This window comes from Sabethes cyaneus, chromosome 3, assembly GCF_943734655.1.
Source record: "Sabethes cyaneus chromosome 3, idSabCyanKW18_F2, whole genome shotgun sequence".
In the NCBI taxonomy this organism is placed as follows: Eukaryota; Metazoa; Arthropoda; class Insecta; order Diptera; family Culicidae; genus Sabethes; species Sabethes cyaneus.
Window position 1 is genome coordinate 236,943,377 of NC_071355.1, and position 20,041 is coordinate 236,963,417.

The 20,041-nt window shown below is 40.3% G+C and overlaps 1 protein-coding gene across 1 annotated transcript in view; it reads left to right on the forward strand.

The window, feature by feature from the left end:
• Positions 1 to 20,041, forward strand: part of LOC128744511 (protein phosphatase 1 regulatory subunit 14B) — a 113,783-nt gene that overhangs the window by 88,205 nt on the left and 5,537 nt on the right. Inside the window, exons 3-4 of the mRNA XM_053841573.1 lie at positions 12,268 to 12,688; positions 12,802 to 12,876. Coding sequence (XP_053697548.1) covers positions 12,476 to 12,688; positions 12,802 to 12,876 — 288 coding nt within the window. The 5' untranslated portion in view covers positions 12,268 to 12,475. The remainder of the gene's footprint in view (positions 1 to 12,267; positions 12,689 to 12,801; positions 12,877 to 20,041) is intronic.

Consider the following 20,041-nt stretch of genomic DNA (forward strand, 5'->3'; position numbering starts at 1 on the left):
GCCCCCATCGTCATCGCTTACTATAATGAAAATAAAAAAATAACTTTTTGTATTACAACATAAAGACATAGTTTCTTCTGCAAAGTTGTAAATAATGTAAAAACAAGCAACTTTGCTGAAGAAATAAAATTTCTATCTTTATCGAGTGCTGAACTATAGGGCATGTTCTTTAAAACTTAATTAAAAATTGGTTTTTCATTCTTAGCTTTTGTTAGTTGCATTTTACAAGAATACAATGTTCTAGGCAATTATCGAAGCTCTCAAAATACACATTTTTGCAGAAGACCACAAATCTCTTGGACCTTTTCTTGCTAAATTATCGCATATTCAAGCTTTAAATTTCCGTAGTTTCACGAGACTATGGAGTAAAATGGGGCAAGTGGATTTATGAAATCAGTGCTTCATCTTAAAGCTTTAGTCAAGTACTATAAACTTGTATGGGTTCCGCTTGTCCTCAACCACCCAAATGAGAATACGGCAAGCATACGTTTTATGTGTTTCGCGTTCCCTACAGGCTCGATAATCGTCCTTTTTTTTGTGTTAGTAGATAGACACATGATTTCTTTGGCAAAGTTTTGGAAAATATAAAGGCAAACAACTTTGCTAAAGAAATGACATGTCTATCTCTATCGAGCGCAGAGCTATAGAGCATTTTTCTTGTAAATTCTTTAAAAATTAGTTTTTCATACTTAGCTTATTGGTTGGTTGCATTTTACAGGAATATTTGGTTCAAGGCGATTATTGAAGGACTCAAAATACATGTTTTTGCAGAAGATTACCAATCTCTAGGACCTTTCCTTACAAAGTTATCGCTTTTGGCTCGTGAAGTTGAGGAAAAATATAGCTTAAATAAGCGAGAGAGGACTATCAAAGAAAGACAAACTATTTATTGCTTTCTCCAGTTCAGAGTTTGATATTACATCAACATCAGTTACATCAACTTGGTCGTAATACAGTTATTAGTAAACTGACAACTATACGTTCCGCAACAAGTTGACATAATCTGCACTGCCGAGTTGTGCTTCAAAGTTGAAAATGATTCGTTAAGTTCTCCTTTTGCTGCCGGCAAAGGTGAAAACGGCAAAGAAAGGCTCCATAAACTCTGTCCGTTGTGGGGGGAAGAAAAAGTTTAGGTACAATGCAACACTGTGGCCCAGCCCAGCAGCGAGTTAGAATAGCAAGTCCTAACATTTTACGAGCTCGTTTGTGTAAAATTGTGAAAGGCAGCAAGGAAAACTTCGGTCCAGTCGCGTTACGCGATGCTGCAAAATGTAAAAGTTTTGCTGGAAAAAGTCGAAGTTGAGCAATGAAGCGGTGTAAATCTTAGCTTGAGGCTAACCGATATTTACCGTTGTGGGTGCGAATGATTTGGCGCAACAACGACGAAGAATGTGATTCTAACCTCAAATTTTGTCAACAGGTTGACACTGTCCTCTACGCGTCATTGTACCGATTTAATCTAGATTGACAATTATTTTAATAACCAGAGCCTCCAAACATGTTTTTTTTTGTACAATTTCCAATCAAAACAGGACAATTTTGTTCCACAAAATACAAAACGTCATTATTCAACGTAAACGCTACGCATTATAAATAAACAAATTATAATCGCCTGCTGCGATCAAGCTGTGGGTTGAAAACCCCACATTATTTATACGACCACCATCGCACCACCAGACAGCTGAGGTGTGAACTGTCGTTCTTTTCCAAAACCTAACCTCCGGTGGGACAATCAAATCAGCAATTTTCCGGTCTCAGGCTTAAACCTACATATATTCGTTTGGACCTGTTTGGAACCGGTTGGAAAAACAACCTCCGCAATTTTCCACCAATTCAACACCGTTGCGCTGTTGTTAGGCGCCGAAAGTGAACATTCAACGCCAATGCTAATTTTTAAATGAACCAATTCTTTTGTTGTGCGTAAATCGTAGCTTTTCGCCGGTTTTGACATGCGGCATAATTGGAACATGTTGCGCAGAGACAGAATAACTGCAACAGTCACAGATGCTTATTTTCATTTCAGTTAGTTTGTGTTGATATGTTTTGCTGTTTTTGCCATTCCTCTCCTTCAGTGATTTGTTATTGTTTGTTCAAAACCCTCCTCATGCAGTATGACGGGTGCAACTCTGAACTTATTGTGTTGGTAATTGCGTGCACTAAACCAAGCAACAGACTGTCACGAGACCGTTGTATTTTATGCATAAGTAAGTAAGCAAGAACCGAGGCAGTGCTATTGTAAGCGCGTTAAGTGCTACAGCAACCATTTAACAGTGTACAAACAAACAAACAAACAGACAAACAACAAGCGCACTCACGCACATCGCAAACCAAACAGTTTGTTATGGAAAATAGCAACGATGCTCAAAAAGGTGTCATTTTCTTTTTGCTGAGTGTTGAGTAAACCCATGATGTGCGCCGTTCGTTATCGTCAATAAATTGAGCACTGAACGGACAAGGAAAACCGAGCGCCTCCATCACACACAACCGTGCATCGCAATAATGGAGGCGAACAATGTTCGACTCAAGCGCGCGGCACCTGCAGTAGCAGGCGGTCGCTCGAAATAGCTCTACAAACGAGGCGTTTGCTCCAATGTCACGAAGACACTGGCTATTTATATCGCGTTACGAATGCAGCGCGCAACATCTGCTGGTGCTAATACTGGATGAATATTTGGATGGCCAGGAACCTTACTGGTACTGTCAGACCGCCGTGTGCAAATCGAAAATTAATATCTCGTCCTGTAACACATGGATATACCTAGGTATAATAACGGGTGAAAAGTTTTCTCCGGTCCCGACTGTGTCGGGAATAATTTTATGGCTGCTTGGATCAAATAAATAAGATCTGATCTGAACTTTTGTGCTAACACTGTGTGTGTGCCACTTTCATGTGACACCCTGCGTCAATGGAATTTTCTTGTTCTTAATTGCGTTGCATTTCTAACAAGTGGAAACATTGAAAGCAACTTTCTGTCTGTTTTTGTGTGTTCTGAATTGAATGCTGTTCTGCCAGTAAGATTAGACTGAACGTTCCTGTATGTGGAACAAATGTTAGTTTAATAGTTTGAATGAATCGAAAACCAATCAACACTCGATTTCCTGACGTAATTTTCATTCGTGAACACTTACGAATTCTATCATAATGGCAGAAGTTTTTACAGCTAGCGCAGAAAATAACTATCAATCACAGTTAGCACAGTCAAAGCACAAACATGGCTTTAATGTTGTTTTCATGGAAACGAACAGAAAACTTTTCACAGCAAGGGGTGAGCAAGAAACTTCAGTCTAAACTTATCTGAACTTACCATGTGGAGCTTGCTTGCTTGGAAGAAAAATATTTCCGTATGACTTTTCGTTTCGATTGCCTGTCTGCGCTAAGACCATGCGGTACGATTCGACAACAAATGAGTTTCATTGATCCTTTTCCGGAAATTTGAGACACGTAACGACTGAGTCGTCATCATCGTTTTCGTCAATCTTTTGTTTAAAGTTTATAGCCTTTGATCCGCTCTAAACCCAGTTTTGAGATTGTTTTTTTTTGATAACCTATAAAAAGTATTCAAAGCCAAGCCAAAAATATGCGTCTCTTTGCCGTGAATATCCGTTTCAGGTTGCAGGTAAATACCAAAAACCATGCGTCTCCACCGCAGTTTTTTTCTGAAGAGCCGATTTCAATAATTTTGATACCAAATGAATGGTATGTTAACTCGTAACATTCATTTTATTTGGTATCAAAATCATTGAAATCGGTTCAGTAATTCGAAAGTTACGATATTTTCAACAACGAAAGGTTAGCGAAAATGCCGATTTTTGGAACCGCCTTAACCTAGAAAGGTGCCTAATATAGAACCACTAGTTGAGCCCGAATCTTACGACCCGCAAAATATAAATATCTGGTCAGCATTCAGAAAACTGCGGATACATTCAATTGGCCAGTGTTTGCGAAGATGTTTAATCTTTGTATTGCTAATTGCAAGGAAAATTGTCCAATCGATAAGTGCGCAATCGCTCATAAAAGTGCACTTGGTTCGGTCTGATTTAACACCGACCATATCGCGACAAGCAATCGACTTGAGCAAGCGGGTCGAGCAGTCGAATCAAGCAATCGAGTCAAGCAGTTGGGTCGAGCAATCGAGTCGAACACTCAAGTCGAGCAGTCAAATCAAGCAGTCAAATCGAGCAGTCAAATCGAGCAGTCAAGTCGAGCAGTAAAATCAAGCTGCTCAGTCAAGCAGTTCGGTCGTGCAGTCGAGTCGAGTAGTTGAATCGAGTGGTCGAGTCGAGCAGTCAAGTCGAGCAGGTAAATCGAGCAGTCCAGTCGAGTAGTCCAGTGAAGCAGTTGAATCGAGTAGTCTTGTCGAGCTCTTGAGTCGAGCAGTCGAATCGAATAGTTTAGTCAAGCAGTTCATTCGAACAGTCGAGTCGAGCAGTTGAGTCGAGCAGTTGAATTGAGTAGTCAAGTCGAACAGTTTATTCGAGCAGCTGAGTCGAGCAGTCGAGTCGAGTAGTCCAGTCAAGTTGAATCGAGTTCAGTCGAGCAGTTGAATCGAGCATTTCAGTCGAGCTTTCGAATCAAACAGAAGTCAAGCAGTCGAGTCGATCAGTCAAATCGAGCAGTTAAATCAAGCTGTTCCGCCAAACAGTCCAGCCGAGCAGTTGGGTCGAGCAGTCGAGTTGGGCAGTTGAACCGAGCAGTCGAGTCGTGCAGTTTAATCGAGCAGTCCAGTCGAGTAGTTTAATCAAACAGTTAAGTCGAGTAGTCCAGTCAAGCAGTTGAATCGAGTAGTCTAGACAAGCAGTTGAATCGAGTGTGTAGTCGAGCAGTTGAGTCGAGCAGTCTAGTCGAGCAGTCGGGTCAAGCGGTTCAGTCGAGCAGTTAAGTCGAACAGTTGAGTGGAGCTGTTGAATCGAGCTGATAGTTACGTCGAGTAATTAAATCAAGTAGTCTAGTCGAGCAGTTGAATCGAGCAATCGGGTTGAGTAGTTGACTGAAGTTTTTGGAGCGTCTTAGTAGAATACGAAACCAAAAAATTAAAAAAGAAGAATCCAATACATGAGTAGTTGAGTCGAGCAGTCGAGTCGAGCAGTTTAATCGAGCAGTCCAGTCGAGTAGTTTAATCAAACAGTTAAGTCGAGTAGTCCAGTCAAGCAGTTGAATCGAGTAGTCTAGTCGAGCAAATAAATCGAGTAGTCTAGTCGAGCAGTTCAATCGCGCCATCGGGTTGAGTCGAGCAGCCGATTCGAATAATCCAATCGAGTAGTTGAGTCAAGCAGTTCATTCGTGCAGTCGAGTCGAGCAGTCAAGTCGACCGTCGAATCGAACAGTTGAGTCGAGAAGTCTACTCGAGCAGATGAACCATGCTGTCGAATCGAAAAGTCCAGTCGAGCAGTTCAATCGTGCAGTTAAGTCGGGCAGTTGAGTCGATTAGTAAGTCAAGCAAATGTGTCAGGCAGTCGAATCTAGTAGTTAAGTCGAGTAGTCCACTCGAGCAGTTAAATCGAGTTGTTCAGTCAAGCAGTCAAGTCGATCTGTCCAATCAAGCAATTGAGTCGAGCAGTCGAATCGAACAGTTCAGTCGAGCAGTCGAATCGAACAATTCAGTCGGGCAGTTCAGTTAAGCAGTCCAGTCGAGCGATCAAATCGAGCAGTCTAATCGGCCAGTCCAGTCGAGCAGTCTATTCAACCAGTTGAGCAATCGAGCAGTCCAGCAGCAGCGTTGCCAGATCAGCGGTTTTCCCGCTAGATTTAGCGGGATTTCAAGTCGGACAGCGGGACTTAATAACCAAACAGCGGCTAGCGGGAATCTAGCGGTTTTCTTAAATAACTCAGCGGGATTTTAGCGGGATCTCGATTTAGCGATATTTGATAGGCAAAAAGAGTGCTGAAAGAGAGGTTGACAGCAAAACACTTCGTTTAGTGACATTCTAATGTCTGCTCATGCATTGGCAGATGGTTCAGTATATTCTGTTGATTATAAAATTCCGTGGTTTTTACCTAGAATGGGATAGTTCTGACAAATACTTATTAGAACTTACTGAAAAAGAAGACCACCAAACAAATCCGTTTTGCACTAATTCGTTGCCAATGGATGGCAAAATCCAACTGATTCATGAATTGGAAACAAAACAACACTTATGTATCTATATACATCATAGGGCCCTATTCTGTAAGTCACGTCGAGCAACTCGGCTCGACTCAGTCACTGTCGTGTGTCGAGTGCAAGAAGAATGGGTAACATAGCGGCTCAATGCACGATCAAAACAAAGCTAACTCTGGCGTCATTTGCTAACCGTTTAGTCACTAGCTTTTTGGCGATGGACTTAGTCGTGTTACTCGACAAAATTGGGTCGCGTGTGACTTACATAATAGCAAAAGTCGACTATTCGAGCAAAGTGACACTCGACGTGACTTACAGAATAGGGCCCATAATTTGGTTTGTATGATAACAAAACCAAAACAAATCGGTGCTAAAACAAAAAAAAAGCCAAGAACAAAGAGCCGATGCGCTTTACAGATATTTTTGATTTTTGGGTGTTTCTAAAGATTGAAACATATCTTCTTTTGTCACCAAAAACCATAACCATTTGCCAGCGTTGCTGAAATTTTGCATGATTTTTATCATAGCTAGACACAGAAAAAGAATTTGTGCTAAAAGCTACTTTCGAAATTTTCGAATGTGTTCTTAGACTCCTTAATCTTATAATTCTTGCGAAATTTCGCAGTAAACTGTCATTATATAAGGGATAACAGAATATTTCGTTTTCTGTTTCCTGAATCCCAAAACTTCGTCAACATGAATGCAGTAAATTTGCATAATGTTCATTCAATTGCAACCTTTCAATTTCAGCAGATCATCCTAATTTCAAATGCAAGCCTTACTGAAATATTGCACCAGAAACGAAAGAATAATATGACTTTCGATTCAGCGGGATTTCTAGCGGGAAATTGATCCTGGCCAGCGGGATTTCAGCGGGAAATCAAGCTCTGGGCAGCGGGAAAATGGGCAATCGACCTGGTAACACTGTCCAGCAGTCAACCAATGAAGTGACTGATGAGAATACAACCCATTGCTACGAAAGCATGACGTCCCCTCAGGGACCTGTTTTTAGTTACCGATAAGCCTCTTATGATGTCCTGTCAGAGACCTGGTTTTCGGTACAGACATAAGACAGGACAGACAGGTTAGAGTCCCACTTACACATTTAAATACGCAATATATTTTTGCCTCATATTGAAGTTACGCAGTTTCATCCAGTCTATCATTCTTCTTACCAAAAGCCCCTCTATTATAATAAAAAATCAGAGGGGTTGTGCAGAAGACACGACCGCATAGGTGACGTAGGACTACGTAAGTCTCTTTGTAGCGATAGTACGATGTATCCATGTATGTAATAATACGATTCTTCATGTATACATGCTGCATGCGTTGTATTCAACGTTTATCAAAGTAGGAACATTGTATACATTCAATTCTCAACAGATTTAGGAGTTATTTCTATGAATTGATTGAATCTATTTTATTAAAACGTATCAGTCACACTAAACCAAACAGTAAATCAATTTTTATGATCTGTTTCTACGTTGAATAGTGCTTTTCCAATAGTAATCGGAACACGCAAGTTTTAACAAAGCTGAAAATTTTACGCAAAACTTTTCTGCGGCTTACAAAAAAGAACACTGATTTACAAGTTGGTCGTCCGCAACGGCGAAAAGCTCAACTTTTCCCTCGTTGCCTATGTTATTGTCGTATTATTCAGACAAGAAAATATAATAAACTCTTCAATTGCTGCGTGGCCCTTAAAAGAACCGATTGTTTGATTATCATAACTCCAGCTTGCAATAAACTTGCACTAACGCACTTAACGTAATTTACTTTTCGATAAATTGGAGTACCGATAACCGCGAACCAGGCACGGCTTGTTGCAACGAACCAACCGGAAAGCCACAGCAGCTATGCGATCGACGAAGTCGTTCGTCTATGGTCATGAGTCACTCTGAAATACCAGTCCAGGTGGCCAGCTGCAAGCGACGTGGGATAATTCTGGTCTTCTGGCTGTCGTGAGCAGCACTTCCGCAGTTAATTATCCCATCACGGCAGCCAGCTCCAGCTTCAATAGTTTCCTTTCCTCAGCAGCCGATGAATACTGACTGTCCACGAACTGCAGACGTGCACGACTCGAGCGTGACTTTGGCTTGTCCTTGATGCTTTCTCTTTTGTCGCGTCCATGCCAGTAAGATGTTGGCAGTAGCTCAGCTAGCGGTTGAATAATGCTGTTCGCCGGCTTATCTCGTGTTATACACCAGAGCAAGCGGCAAGAATCGGTTCCGCCTATTTTTCATGGTCCGTCATTCCATCATCTACGTTGAAAAGAAAATGGAGCATTTCATTTTCAGTCTGAACAAAAGAGCAAAGTTACCACCTTTTGCTGCCAAAGAAAAATTACGTTACGTATTACTGTAGCATTGGCGATGGGTAGATTTGTGTTGCTAAAGAAAACCTAGTGATAAACCCTAAGTTCCAAGTTTCCTAAGCTTCATCAATTACCGAAAACCGTTCTTTTAAGAATGAACAAATTCTTATATGAAGATGCAAAAGATGTCACTGAAACTGCTAATACTAATACTACTTATAGAAAGATATAAAAGATTGTTGTTCTCCACTGATCACAATAAAGTTTATTGGACCAGCAATAACTATTACAACAAAACATTGGGTTTAGTTTTAATGCGTTTTCCTGCGTGTTAGTGTTTAATTTGGTATTAACTTGGTTTTAAATGCTATCACTTGTTCACGGCAGACAAGTTTTCAATGTGACGATTATTGAAATTAAAATTGCTGCGGCACCGCTCGTGTTGCCATGGGGGTACATCACAATAAGGAATCGTCAAGCCAATTAGCAATCAACGAGAATGGGTAGGATTACATTTAATTCTCTTGTAACTTTGTTATAGAATTAAATCAATCAATCAATCAATCAATCAATTAGTTCAATATCAATAGTAAATCAATAGTTTTCTATTCCATTGGTGTAAATAGCTTGGAAATCTATTAGGAATTGACTGAATCATAACCCGAAGCGTGAAAACGCATAACCACTTTGATGACGTCAAGACGTTTCAACAACCAATCACGAAGCGAGAATTCTGGTAAAACATAGGTTCATTGTTTTCAATTTTTCAATAGTTCAACCTCAAGAATCAATACTTTTCTTCATTTGGGTCAATTCTTAGAAGATTTTCCGATCGATTGGTGTAAGAATATTGAAAATTGATCGGTAAAGCACTCTAATAGCTTAGTGTTAGCGTTCAAACCCTGACCGCTTTTCGAGAAAAAACAATTTCGTGAATAGTGGATTTTGGAGCCGTGAATAGTGAATAGTAAGTAATGAATAGTGCGTAGTGAGTAGTAAGCAGGGAGCAGGGAATAGTGAGAAGTAGTTAATATTGAGCAAGGAGTAGAGAATAGTGAGTAGTGTCCCCGCTCAAGGGAGTAGTGAGTAGTGAGTAGTAAGTCATGAGTAGGAAGTAGTGAATAGTGAGTAGTGAGTAATAAACAGTAAGTAGTGATTAGTGTATAGTGAGTAGTGTGCAGAGAGTAACGAGTAAGAAGTACATAATTACTGTGTAGTAGAAGTAAGAAAAAGTTCAAGTCTAGTCTCAAGTCTACAGGGCATTGTTTTTATTCGACGCGACGTGTTTATTCGGCCCTAAGCGCCATCCGAATCTCGGCTGAGAGAGGCTGTTAGAGTCAATAGGATCGTAGCAACTGGCCCTGCAATTGTCCTGTACTCTAACACCTGGCTGTGAAGTCTGTTGTATAAAAAACAGAAGATCAAGCTTCGATAATGGAGTGTAGCACCTAGGATTTGCTTTTTTTGAGTAGTGAGTAGTGAATAGTGCGTAGTGAGTGGTGAGCAGGGAACAGTGAGTAGTGAGCAGGTAGTAGTAAGTAGTGAGCAGAGAGTAGCGGACAGTATGGATAGCGAGTAGTGAGTTGTGAGCAGTGAGTAGTAAGTAGTGAGTTGTGAGCAGTGAGTTGTGAGTAGTGAGGAGTAAATAATGAGCAGTGTGTAGCAGGTAGTGACTAGCGAGTAGTGAGTAATGAAAAATGAAGTAATGGAGAAGTGTGAAGTGAGAAGCAAGAAGCTAGTAATGAAATCTGAGTGGTTACTAAAGAATAGCGAGAAAATAGCAATGAAAATCGAGAAGTTAGTCATGAAAGACTGGAAGTTGGAAATGAAAATCGTAGAGGGTAGTGAGTAGTGAGTAGTGAGCAGTGGATGAGGAGTTAGTAGTGATTACGGAGTAGTCAGTAGCGAGTAGTGAGTAGCAAGTAGTGTATAGTGAATACTGAGCAGGAAGCAGCGAGTAATGAAGATTAATGAGTAATAGAAGCAAGAAGCAGTTCATACCTCGAATTTACACGGCCTTCTTTGTACTCGATCTTCCATCTATTATGCCTTACGACCATTATGCCTGGCATTTGCATTCTTAGCGTTTGTATGCCTCGATCAAAGAGATAGTCGAGGCTCTGTATTTTGCTTACACATCATCATATACTCTTATGTGAGTGAATTGTGTATGTGTGTATGTATGGGAGTAGCCACCATCACCTCAAGGGTTTCCCATTGTATGCAAGTAGAATTACTACAGAATCGAATTTATCTACCCAGCAACTTTCATGTCAATGCTGTTCGCAAAGAATCAAAAGGGGTTGGGTGAATCTATAAGCAATGTCACGTATATGACTCCACGGGAATATAAGACACTCCTTCCAGCATAGACTTCCGGTTTCTAGATACATAACTTCGCCTTCCAAACTTATCTTGCGTGATGATTTGTGTGCTAGAAGGGCGCGTCAAAATCCTCTCCGATCTTATATGACTTGGCCTGGTTACCACATCCCTCATCCCGTCTTCGATTCATTTGATACCCTGATGCTCCTTCCCCTTTACGATAATGATGGTATATGGCAATGTAATAAAATATGTGTTATATGAATATACATTATATGAAGATATATGGACAAAAATAGAACAATCTCACCAGCAGTCCTTCGAATGGAATACAGTTGCGTCATTTGAGTTTCTATGAGTGGCTCCATTATTACTTAAATTTTTTCTTCTGGTATCCATGAACATTATTTAAACTTTTTTCGGCCAGAGTTTTCACTGTACACTGTTTGTTTGAAGTACCTCTCATGAGCTAAAACGAAACAAATAATTGAAATAACTTATATACTTACTAACAAGGTCGTGTGGCTCAGCCGTCACCCAAACCCGCAGTTTTGAGATCAGGCAGCCGGGAACCACCCATCATCGTACCTCCTAGCTTGGCTACTCAAAAGAGCATTACCGGGTAAGGCCACGTGGAGGCGCTAGGTACGGGCTTGGGATGGCTGGAGCTATGTTGGACGCTTCCTCATTTGCCTTCCCCATTTCATACCCCTCTTATGTGAGTGAATTTTCTACAAGTGTTTATTGACTTAAGTATAATTCTCAGTTCTATTAGTTTTGATATGCTTGCGCCAGAAATTTCTTCGATTATTTGCTTTAATAATTTTTTTTTATCCGCTTTTCGATAGTCTAACGTTCTCGTTGATTTGCAAAACACTGCGCCAAAATTTAAATTGAATTTGCTGTGAAAGCTTGCAGTTTCTTTTATTTAGTACAGTAGGATTTTTAATAGCTTTGCTCAATTCAATGTTTGCTACCGTATAAATAAACATGCTTCCATGATTACTAGCGTTGTTTTTCATCTGCGGGTCAACTGCAACTGTGTATCAGATATTACTAACCAGAGATTTTTAATTGCATACCGTTTTCGCTGCCGTAAAAGTATTCGAAATGGTACTTCAAAAGCCTAACGAGAAACAATAAGAAACCAGTTGTAAATATTTTTTTTCTGAATAAATTCTGAATAACAGGTCCCACAATTTTCGCTCCAAGTCCAAATCGAAGACTTCCATTTCCATTGTTAATCAAACGGTTACATTCCGTTCCGGCTTATAAAAACCATAACAATCGCGGCTACCGTGGCACCATAAATTGCCCAAATTAGTCCTAATCATATTAGACCCGTGATTAGTTAACTGTTCGTCGCCACCGTTGCTACCGCCGTCTTTTTTCGGGGAGCAAAAAAACACTATTCTGATGTAGCTTGACTGGTTGGCCACCCAATCCGAACGAGCACCAAACCATGTATTCATTTAGTCCTACAAATTAAAGACGTCTCATTTTTTTTCTATTCTTTTTCCACACTTCCAGACTGACCAGTTCACGCGCCTAGAAACACCGCGTACCGCACAAGAGGAAGAGTGAGAAAAACGGCCGCACCGAAAAGGGGACCCACCACAGTCGTCCCTCGAACCGTCGTCGTCGTCATCGTTTTCGTTTCGTTTCGTTGAGAAACCCCGGAATCCCGGGGTACCGTGATCGCCGCCGACACAACGACAGCAGCAGCACCGCAGTAGCGATGCAGTGCGGAGTTGAAACCATGAATGACTGCGAGCGATCGCCCGGCCGTACCGGGTTGCGGGTCAACTTTACCGAGAAGGGCGAGGTGAAGGAGCGCCGGGAGAAATTCCTCACCGCCAAGTACGGTTCGCACCAGATGAGCCTAATCCGGAAGCGGCTGGCGGTGGAGATGTGGCTGTACGACGAACTGCAGAAGCTGTTCGATCCACCGGTTAGTGTATTCTTTCGAGTTCTTTTGTTGTCTGCTTGCTCTTTGCTTGGAACGAAGAGCAGCAGCAGGTCTGTCTGTTATTTATTGCACTAATTGTGGTTATTTTCCTGCAGACGGAAGCGATAGATGTTGATATAGACGAAATCCTCGATATGGATACCGATGACATCAGAAGATCTCATTTATTTGTAAGTATTTGGTTACTCCCTTATTAGGTGGATGCTTTTATGAATTTGCGTGGTCTCGTGGCTGAAAATAGTTTTCGAAACAAATCCGGGCAATAAATATTAACTGCCTTTTTCTAACGTGGACAGTTTGACGTTTGAACAGCCATCGCACGTCAAACTGTATACTAAAGTGCTGATCGAAGCAAGCCAAATATGTACAGCCCAGTGTCAGTGAACCTCGGTTCGGTGGTCAAGCGCATCGACCGATTGTGATCCGCTTCTTTACTTATTTCGCTCGCGAGAATTGAATCGTCCGTAGTAGACCAGCATCCGCCTCAGCCAGGGACGCCACGCTCCGTTGTTGGACACAAAGAAAGAGCAAAAGGCAGCGGAATGTTCTGGTTTAAAATAATAAACTGACTCACCGAATAATAAACAACGCGCAAATGCGACCATAAGAGCTCCTAGGGCCATTCTCATTGCATTGTCGGCTTCGGTTCGACTTGGCTTTTGTTTCTAGCCTGCAGACCGTGATAATTTCTAGAAAACGTCGAGACACTGTGAGAATGATAATCGTTTAGAAATATTTAAAGCCATACAAGTTGCCGCAGCAGCATGCCGGTCCGTCGTTCAGGGGGCGTAGAATAAAAAGTAAATAAATTTCTATATATAGTACATTAGGGAATACTAACTTTATGAATGTCTTTTATTTTCTTCCGCCCTAAACGCCCACCCGCGCACGGTTAAAGAATGGGACATTTCTTAAGGCTGCACTGTGACTGTTAAAGAAACCGAAAAATTTAAACTGCCAGAAAATAGCTTTTACGGCTGAATGAAGCAGAAGAAGTTCGATGCTTTGTGTGATCCAATTAATTTTATAGCATTTGTCACGCGACTGTACTGGTCGGTGGCAGGTTGACAGGCGAAGAAGAAAACGTTAACTAATTATACAGCAGTTAGTAGGATCGATTATTATCAAATAGAGGCAAAAAAAGCTGAAAACAAAACTTCCTGCCCACTGCAAGGTATTATAAAAAAACACGGTGCTTCGATTAGAAATGCACCGCATTCCTTAATCCGATTTATTTCGTGATCTGTGCTTTGCAGAGGGCGGTCTCTTGCTAGATTATCGAAAGATGTGGCAAAGAGGTAGAAAACCAAGACAATAAAAGAAGTGGAGGAGCGAAAAAATGAGATTATCTGCTGTAATTTCAAGAATTACCTTCTGGATTGTGAGTACTAACAAGCAACTAATTGTTCCTCGTTGATTCCCGTCGACTACCACGGTACTGCCCAAGCGGTCCCTGACGTGCTCGGTCCTGCACGCCATCATATACTTCGTTTTAGACGTATTTATCTTCAATCCAATCTTCTGTCCTTCACTTTTTAGTCTGGTGTACTGATCTTCCACCACCTCAAATGTTCTGCCGACAGCATCCACGTCCGTCAGCAAAGCAGATAAATTGACTGGATTTATTGAAAATCGTGCCCCGCATTTCGATCGCCGCTCGTCTTATAGCACTTTCAAGCGCAATGTTGAATAGCAGGCAGGAAGTCACCTGCGAGATTCGAATTGGTCCGATAATTTACCCGTGATTCTCACACAGCACTGAATCCCATCCATCGTAGCCATGATAAGTCCAATACGCTTACCCGGAAAACCGTCTTCGTCAAAAAATTTCCATAGCTCTTGTCGGTTTACACAATCACTTGCGGCTTTGAAATCGATGAACAGATAATGCATGGGAGATTGGAGTTCGGAATTCGCGGCACTTCTGGAGGATCTGCTGCAGGAGGAAAATCTGGTCCATTGTAGACCGACCCTCCATGAAACCGGCCTGATAACTTCCCACGAATCTATTGGCTATTGGCGATAGTCCATGGAAGATTGCTTTCCCACTTTGTAAATGGCATTCAGGGTAGTGATCGCTCGGTAGTTCTCATAATTCAACTTATCGCCTTTGTTGTAGGTAAGGCAAATAAGCCCGTTTTTCCACTCCTCCGGTAGTCGTTCCGAATCCCGAATTTTGACAATCAATTGATGCAAACTGCTGGCCAACTTGTCCGGGTGCACGGATTACAGAGTTCAAATTTAAGCTAACTTAATAAGTGAAAGATTGGCAAAGGTGGCACGAAGACATTGCAGTTTCAAGTTGCCAGCGTTCGGGGATTTGCTTATTCAATAACCACACGTCTCAATGGTAGGTTTCTTACCATGTGATCGTACAAATACTCTACTAAATACCGATCGAAGATCGGTCCTGAAGAAACGATTGCAAAAAAATCTTGAAGTCAATCCATTCAAAGTGATTTCAAAGTTCAACTATCGCAGGCCTTCAAAAGCCATCCTACCAGCCGATTCCGTTCAGAAGCGATTGAAGTTTAAAAGGGGGAAGGCAGGGAACCAAAGAAAACTGATTGGCAACAAATTCTCTAAATTCTGTTTGTACTTTGTACAGTCTGTCAAAAATCGAGTAAAGAAAGCTTTGCAACGATTGGACTCACAACTTTTTTTAACGAAATTTTTAAGCATTCCTTGACCTTTTTGTGCATGTCTCAATAGATCAAAACGCCGTGTTCGAGTGCAGAGGATAGTGTTTTGGGTAATAGAGTTTTAGGATTTGATCTAAACAAATTTGCGCTTAAAATATTAATTAATTTTAATGTTAACTAAACAGAAGTAAATTTAAAAATGCCAGCAAGCGATGGAGAGGAAAACGAAGCCGCTTGTCTCATCTGTAAAAGGCTAATTTTCATGTCTTTCTGTCCACTTGTTTCTCCACTAATCTCTCCATCTTTCTCTCTCTGTCCCCATTTCACTGGCCCATCTCTATAAAGTACAGTCAAGGTGCATTTTCTACGAAAAATACGTTCTACGTAAATTAAAACCGCGTAAATTGCAAAATTCGCATAAAAATAATCATGTGAAACGCGACTTTAGTGCAATTTGGTAGTAGAAAACCATCCCAAAACAATTGGAGACAGTCAGTGATTGTCTTGCTCTATGGAACACACCATCCCCCTTTGCAAGAATAAAGTAATTTAATGAAATTATTCTCAGCGTTTATTGAACAGCAAATGTTTTTTTAAGAAACAATGTATAACCAAATTTTCTCACCAATCCAATAAAAACTACTACATAGAAAAAAATATGATGGCAAGCTTCGAATAAAAGCTATTGTTCTGCCTTAAAGAAAATTTGTTAAAATATTTTTTGCTTTGTAAGAACAATAAGTGATAGTATGTATATAACATTACATTATTAGTCCAATAGTTCTTACGTTGCACGAAGATACGAAAGTGAAAGTATTTTTTGCTTGTTTGTCGATTATGCGATTTGCAAAAAAGAAAAAGAAAAAACACACCCGGTGCGATGGTGGTTAATCACGAGACTTGCCGGAACGACTGTCGGGAACGCATTGTTTGTTTCTATTGCACTGGCCCAGTAGATAACAATCTATCTTCTCGGCAGTAGAAAAGAGCAGTCATACAAAAATAATATGGTCGCATAGGATACAATTAGCACCCATTTTTAGTGCGTGAACAGCTACCTGGCAAATAACTTGCAAAATAGTTGATTAATGAAGATATTATCTTTCAATTGAATGCCAGGGATTTGATGAAATAGTCACCGATTTGCATAGCACGCTGGAATGTGGCATAGGAGTGTATGGTGCATATACAGTGTGATAGAATTGGGAGAATTAAACAAATATAGATATTACACCACTCAATATACTGCCCATAAACGCATAACAGTCCCATGTGGCTTTCACCATTTTTGAGATACACCTGGGAATCTTCTTTAAATTATCTATTCTTTCAATATTTCAAATAAAAAGGTTATGTTTGTTCCCAAAATGTTGAATATTACCATATTACAAATAAACGCATAACAGTCACAGTAGTGAAAATATATCAATAGGCATCTGTGTTTTGGAAATGCCTAAACCAATTTGACTGCAACAACTACCAAACGGAAGATTTTATGACCTAGAAGAACATTATTAAAAAGAATTGAAATCGAATGTACGGTTCCGAAGTAATAGCCGGAACAAGTTCCGAAATATATGAAACTTTAAACACCTTGAATCACAATAAACCCATCACGCGACACCTCTAAGTACTCGGGTTTACAAAACTAGACCATTGGCAGTCGTCTAAAGTATTCAAGACATGTCCGGAAATGTTCCGGATATCTCTACGCGGATCAGTTTCTGAAATGAACTAAAATACAATGTGACATCTCTAAGTACTCGCAATAGTTTATTTGTCGTCATATAAAGTGTCTAGGATCACATTGGTCACACTCGGACACGTTCTAGGAGTGTTTCCACAGGAAAGTGACCAGTTTCTGAGTCTACACCCACAGTTCCCGAACTTTACATGATGCGCAGAACGACGCTTCTTCGCCACATCTCTCATTCTTTTTCTTTGTCAGCTTCCGTTTTTTTGTGGTTCCACCTGCAGCAGTGAAGTTTCCGTCGGAATCGATGTCAGTGCATGGAACCCTCTCTAAAGGCCCAGACACAATGCATAGGGATTTTACTACGTTGCGGTAATTTGACAGTTTTTCCATGGGAGTAAAACATTCGGGTACCAGCGTGGGTGCGAGCTCCACCTGCCTTTGCACAACCCAGTGTATTGTATATTAGTCTATATTGAAATTTTCCAGTTAATCCAATTAATTATTTTTTTGCATAAAACACTTTCTCCCTTTCCAAAAATTTTTTTTGCGATTGCGTTTCTGCTTATTCCTGAGTTATGACCAAAAAACAATGATTAACTATGAGGCATGACGGGTAGTTGGATTTTACGCCATAACTCAGGAACAAGAAATCCAACTTTCCACGAGTGATAATGGCGGATATTGGGCACAAGTGGGCACAAGTGGGCACAATCCTTTGACATTCATTGAAGGAGCGTCGAGTTCGCCCTGCGTTACTATGGAAACATCCATGATTGTTTGTTGTTCAAGAGTGAAAATATAAACATTGTTCAATTTTGTTGCAGATCAGCTGAAGAGGAACATAATTGGACGGATAAGAAGTTTTATGGATTGCGGTTTCGCAGTTTTCGCAAACTTCAGGGAGAATGTCCAAATACGTAACGGAAAGTTTCTTATTGAATCGAGACACTGTCCGAGAGCAAATTTGGCAACGGTTCGACCAATATGAAAATAATGTTTGCCTCTGAGCAGGCTTGTTATTTCCTCACTCATTGAGCAAAAAGTGCAACTTTTTTTGTTCAACGCAATGAGCAGAACTGCTTTCAGAAATGAGAAATAAATCCACGCAATGAGAAACAGACTAAACATAATGAGAAAAACTGACGCGCAGAAAAATTTCTTAATGCGCTCTTTAAATGAGCAACTTTCGGTTTTGCTCCCAGTCCTCTCGGTAGCAGCAGCACAGCAGTAAACGTGAAAACAAAACAACCGGTGCGCGTACAGCAACTATAGACGCAGAGGCATCAAGACAATCAAAAGTCGTTAAATTTTGAATCTTAGCGGAGAATTACCTTTGTTTATAATGGGACTTTCCTGTTGGTGCGCGTCAAGAAGCAAATGCATGGGAATTCAAATGTTGTCATATCTAAATAACATTTTTCGCACTGTTGCCGTTGTGACATGCCTAACCATATGATGCAGTTGCGTTCACGGGCAGCCAAATTCAACTGAATATACTAAATGTAAGAATCATGATTCAACTGCATTAATGGGTTAATGTTTTTCTGATGGCAATGGTCGCTACTGACAATCGTCGTTTTTTCTCAACGCACTACCCATGTTAAAACTACCCGTAGTTGTCATACGTCAGCGCATCGCATCAACGTATTCAAAGTGTATTAACATTTTCCTCAATGAGTAGTACAGTGTGCGGTTGCTCATACAACTGCGTTCAGCAACAAAGAGAAAAGTTAAAATGAAACGGAGCAGAATAAATCGCGTCGAAGACTGAGCACAGTTTGAATTTTTCTCTTCTCTTTTTTTCTTCTGAGGAGGAACCATCCCTGCCTCTGAGTGCACTCGAATGTTTAATTCGCATGATTGTAAAAACTATTCTGAGCCGGTGCCTTTAGCAAATTATGGCCGCAAACCACTAGAAAAGTTTGGATCCGTTCAGTTATGTTCCACTTCAGTTAATCTGCATAATTAAACAATGTTTACATTTTTACACTCGAACAACAAACAATCATGGATGTTTCCATAGTAACTCCGTCAGGGCGAACTCGATGCTCCTGCAATGAATGTCAAAAGATTGTGCCCGCTTGTGCTCAAAAGCCGTTATTATCGCTCGTGGAAAGCTGGATAACGCTATCGTAAAATTTTCTGCCTTAAAAGTTTAAAACCGGTGTAAAAGAATATTTCAAAAATTTTCCATAGTTTTTCCGACGTGTCATTAGAAGTTACCACCAAACAGAAATCGTATGACAATTTTTTTCTACATGATATTTTTCCCGGATTGCTAAAAAAAATTCCCTACATTTTTATGAGAAAATATTTGCTGAATAATGCTTGGATCCTGAAATATTTTTTGATTTTTTGAAGTAGGTAAATGCTCAAGAAAATCGAGTGTTTGTGCATAATTTAGGAACAACAAAAAACCCTGAAAATTGTGAGGTTACAAGCAAGAAAATAATATTTTTCAAATATTCTTTGAAATAGAACATAATTTTTTCGACTTTTCTTAGCAGTTTTCCACCGCCACAGAAAATTTTGGGAAAAAATTGTTCCAAATAATATTTTTCTTCAATTGCCAAAAAATATTCACACAAAAAATTTCATTCTACTGCTTACTTTTTAAACAAGTGATCTCCGTGATCTGGAATTTTTTAAATGTTGTTCTCGTTCGTAAGACCATTAAAATAGCACGAAATTCTGGCCTCACCGGCACAATCCTGTTCGATAATTTTCAAAAATGTCTTTTTCTCCACTTCTTTTTCGATCTCTCTATTTCTTGATCTCGGTCGATTCCTCCATCTCAATCTCTCTTGATCTCTCACGATCTCTCACGATCTTTCTTGATCTCCCGATCTTTTCTTATTTCTCGATCGCAATCGATCTCTCGTTCTTTATCAATTCTCTCATTCACTTTCAATCTATTGATATTTCTCGATCTTGATTTTTGATCTCTCGATCCTTCAATATCTCGATCACTTGATGTCTTGATCTCTCGATCTCTCA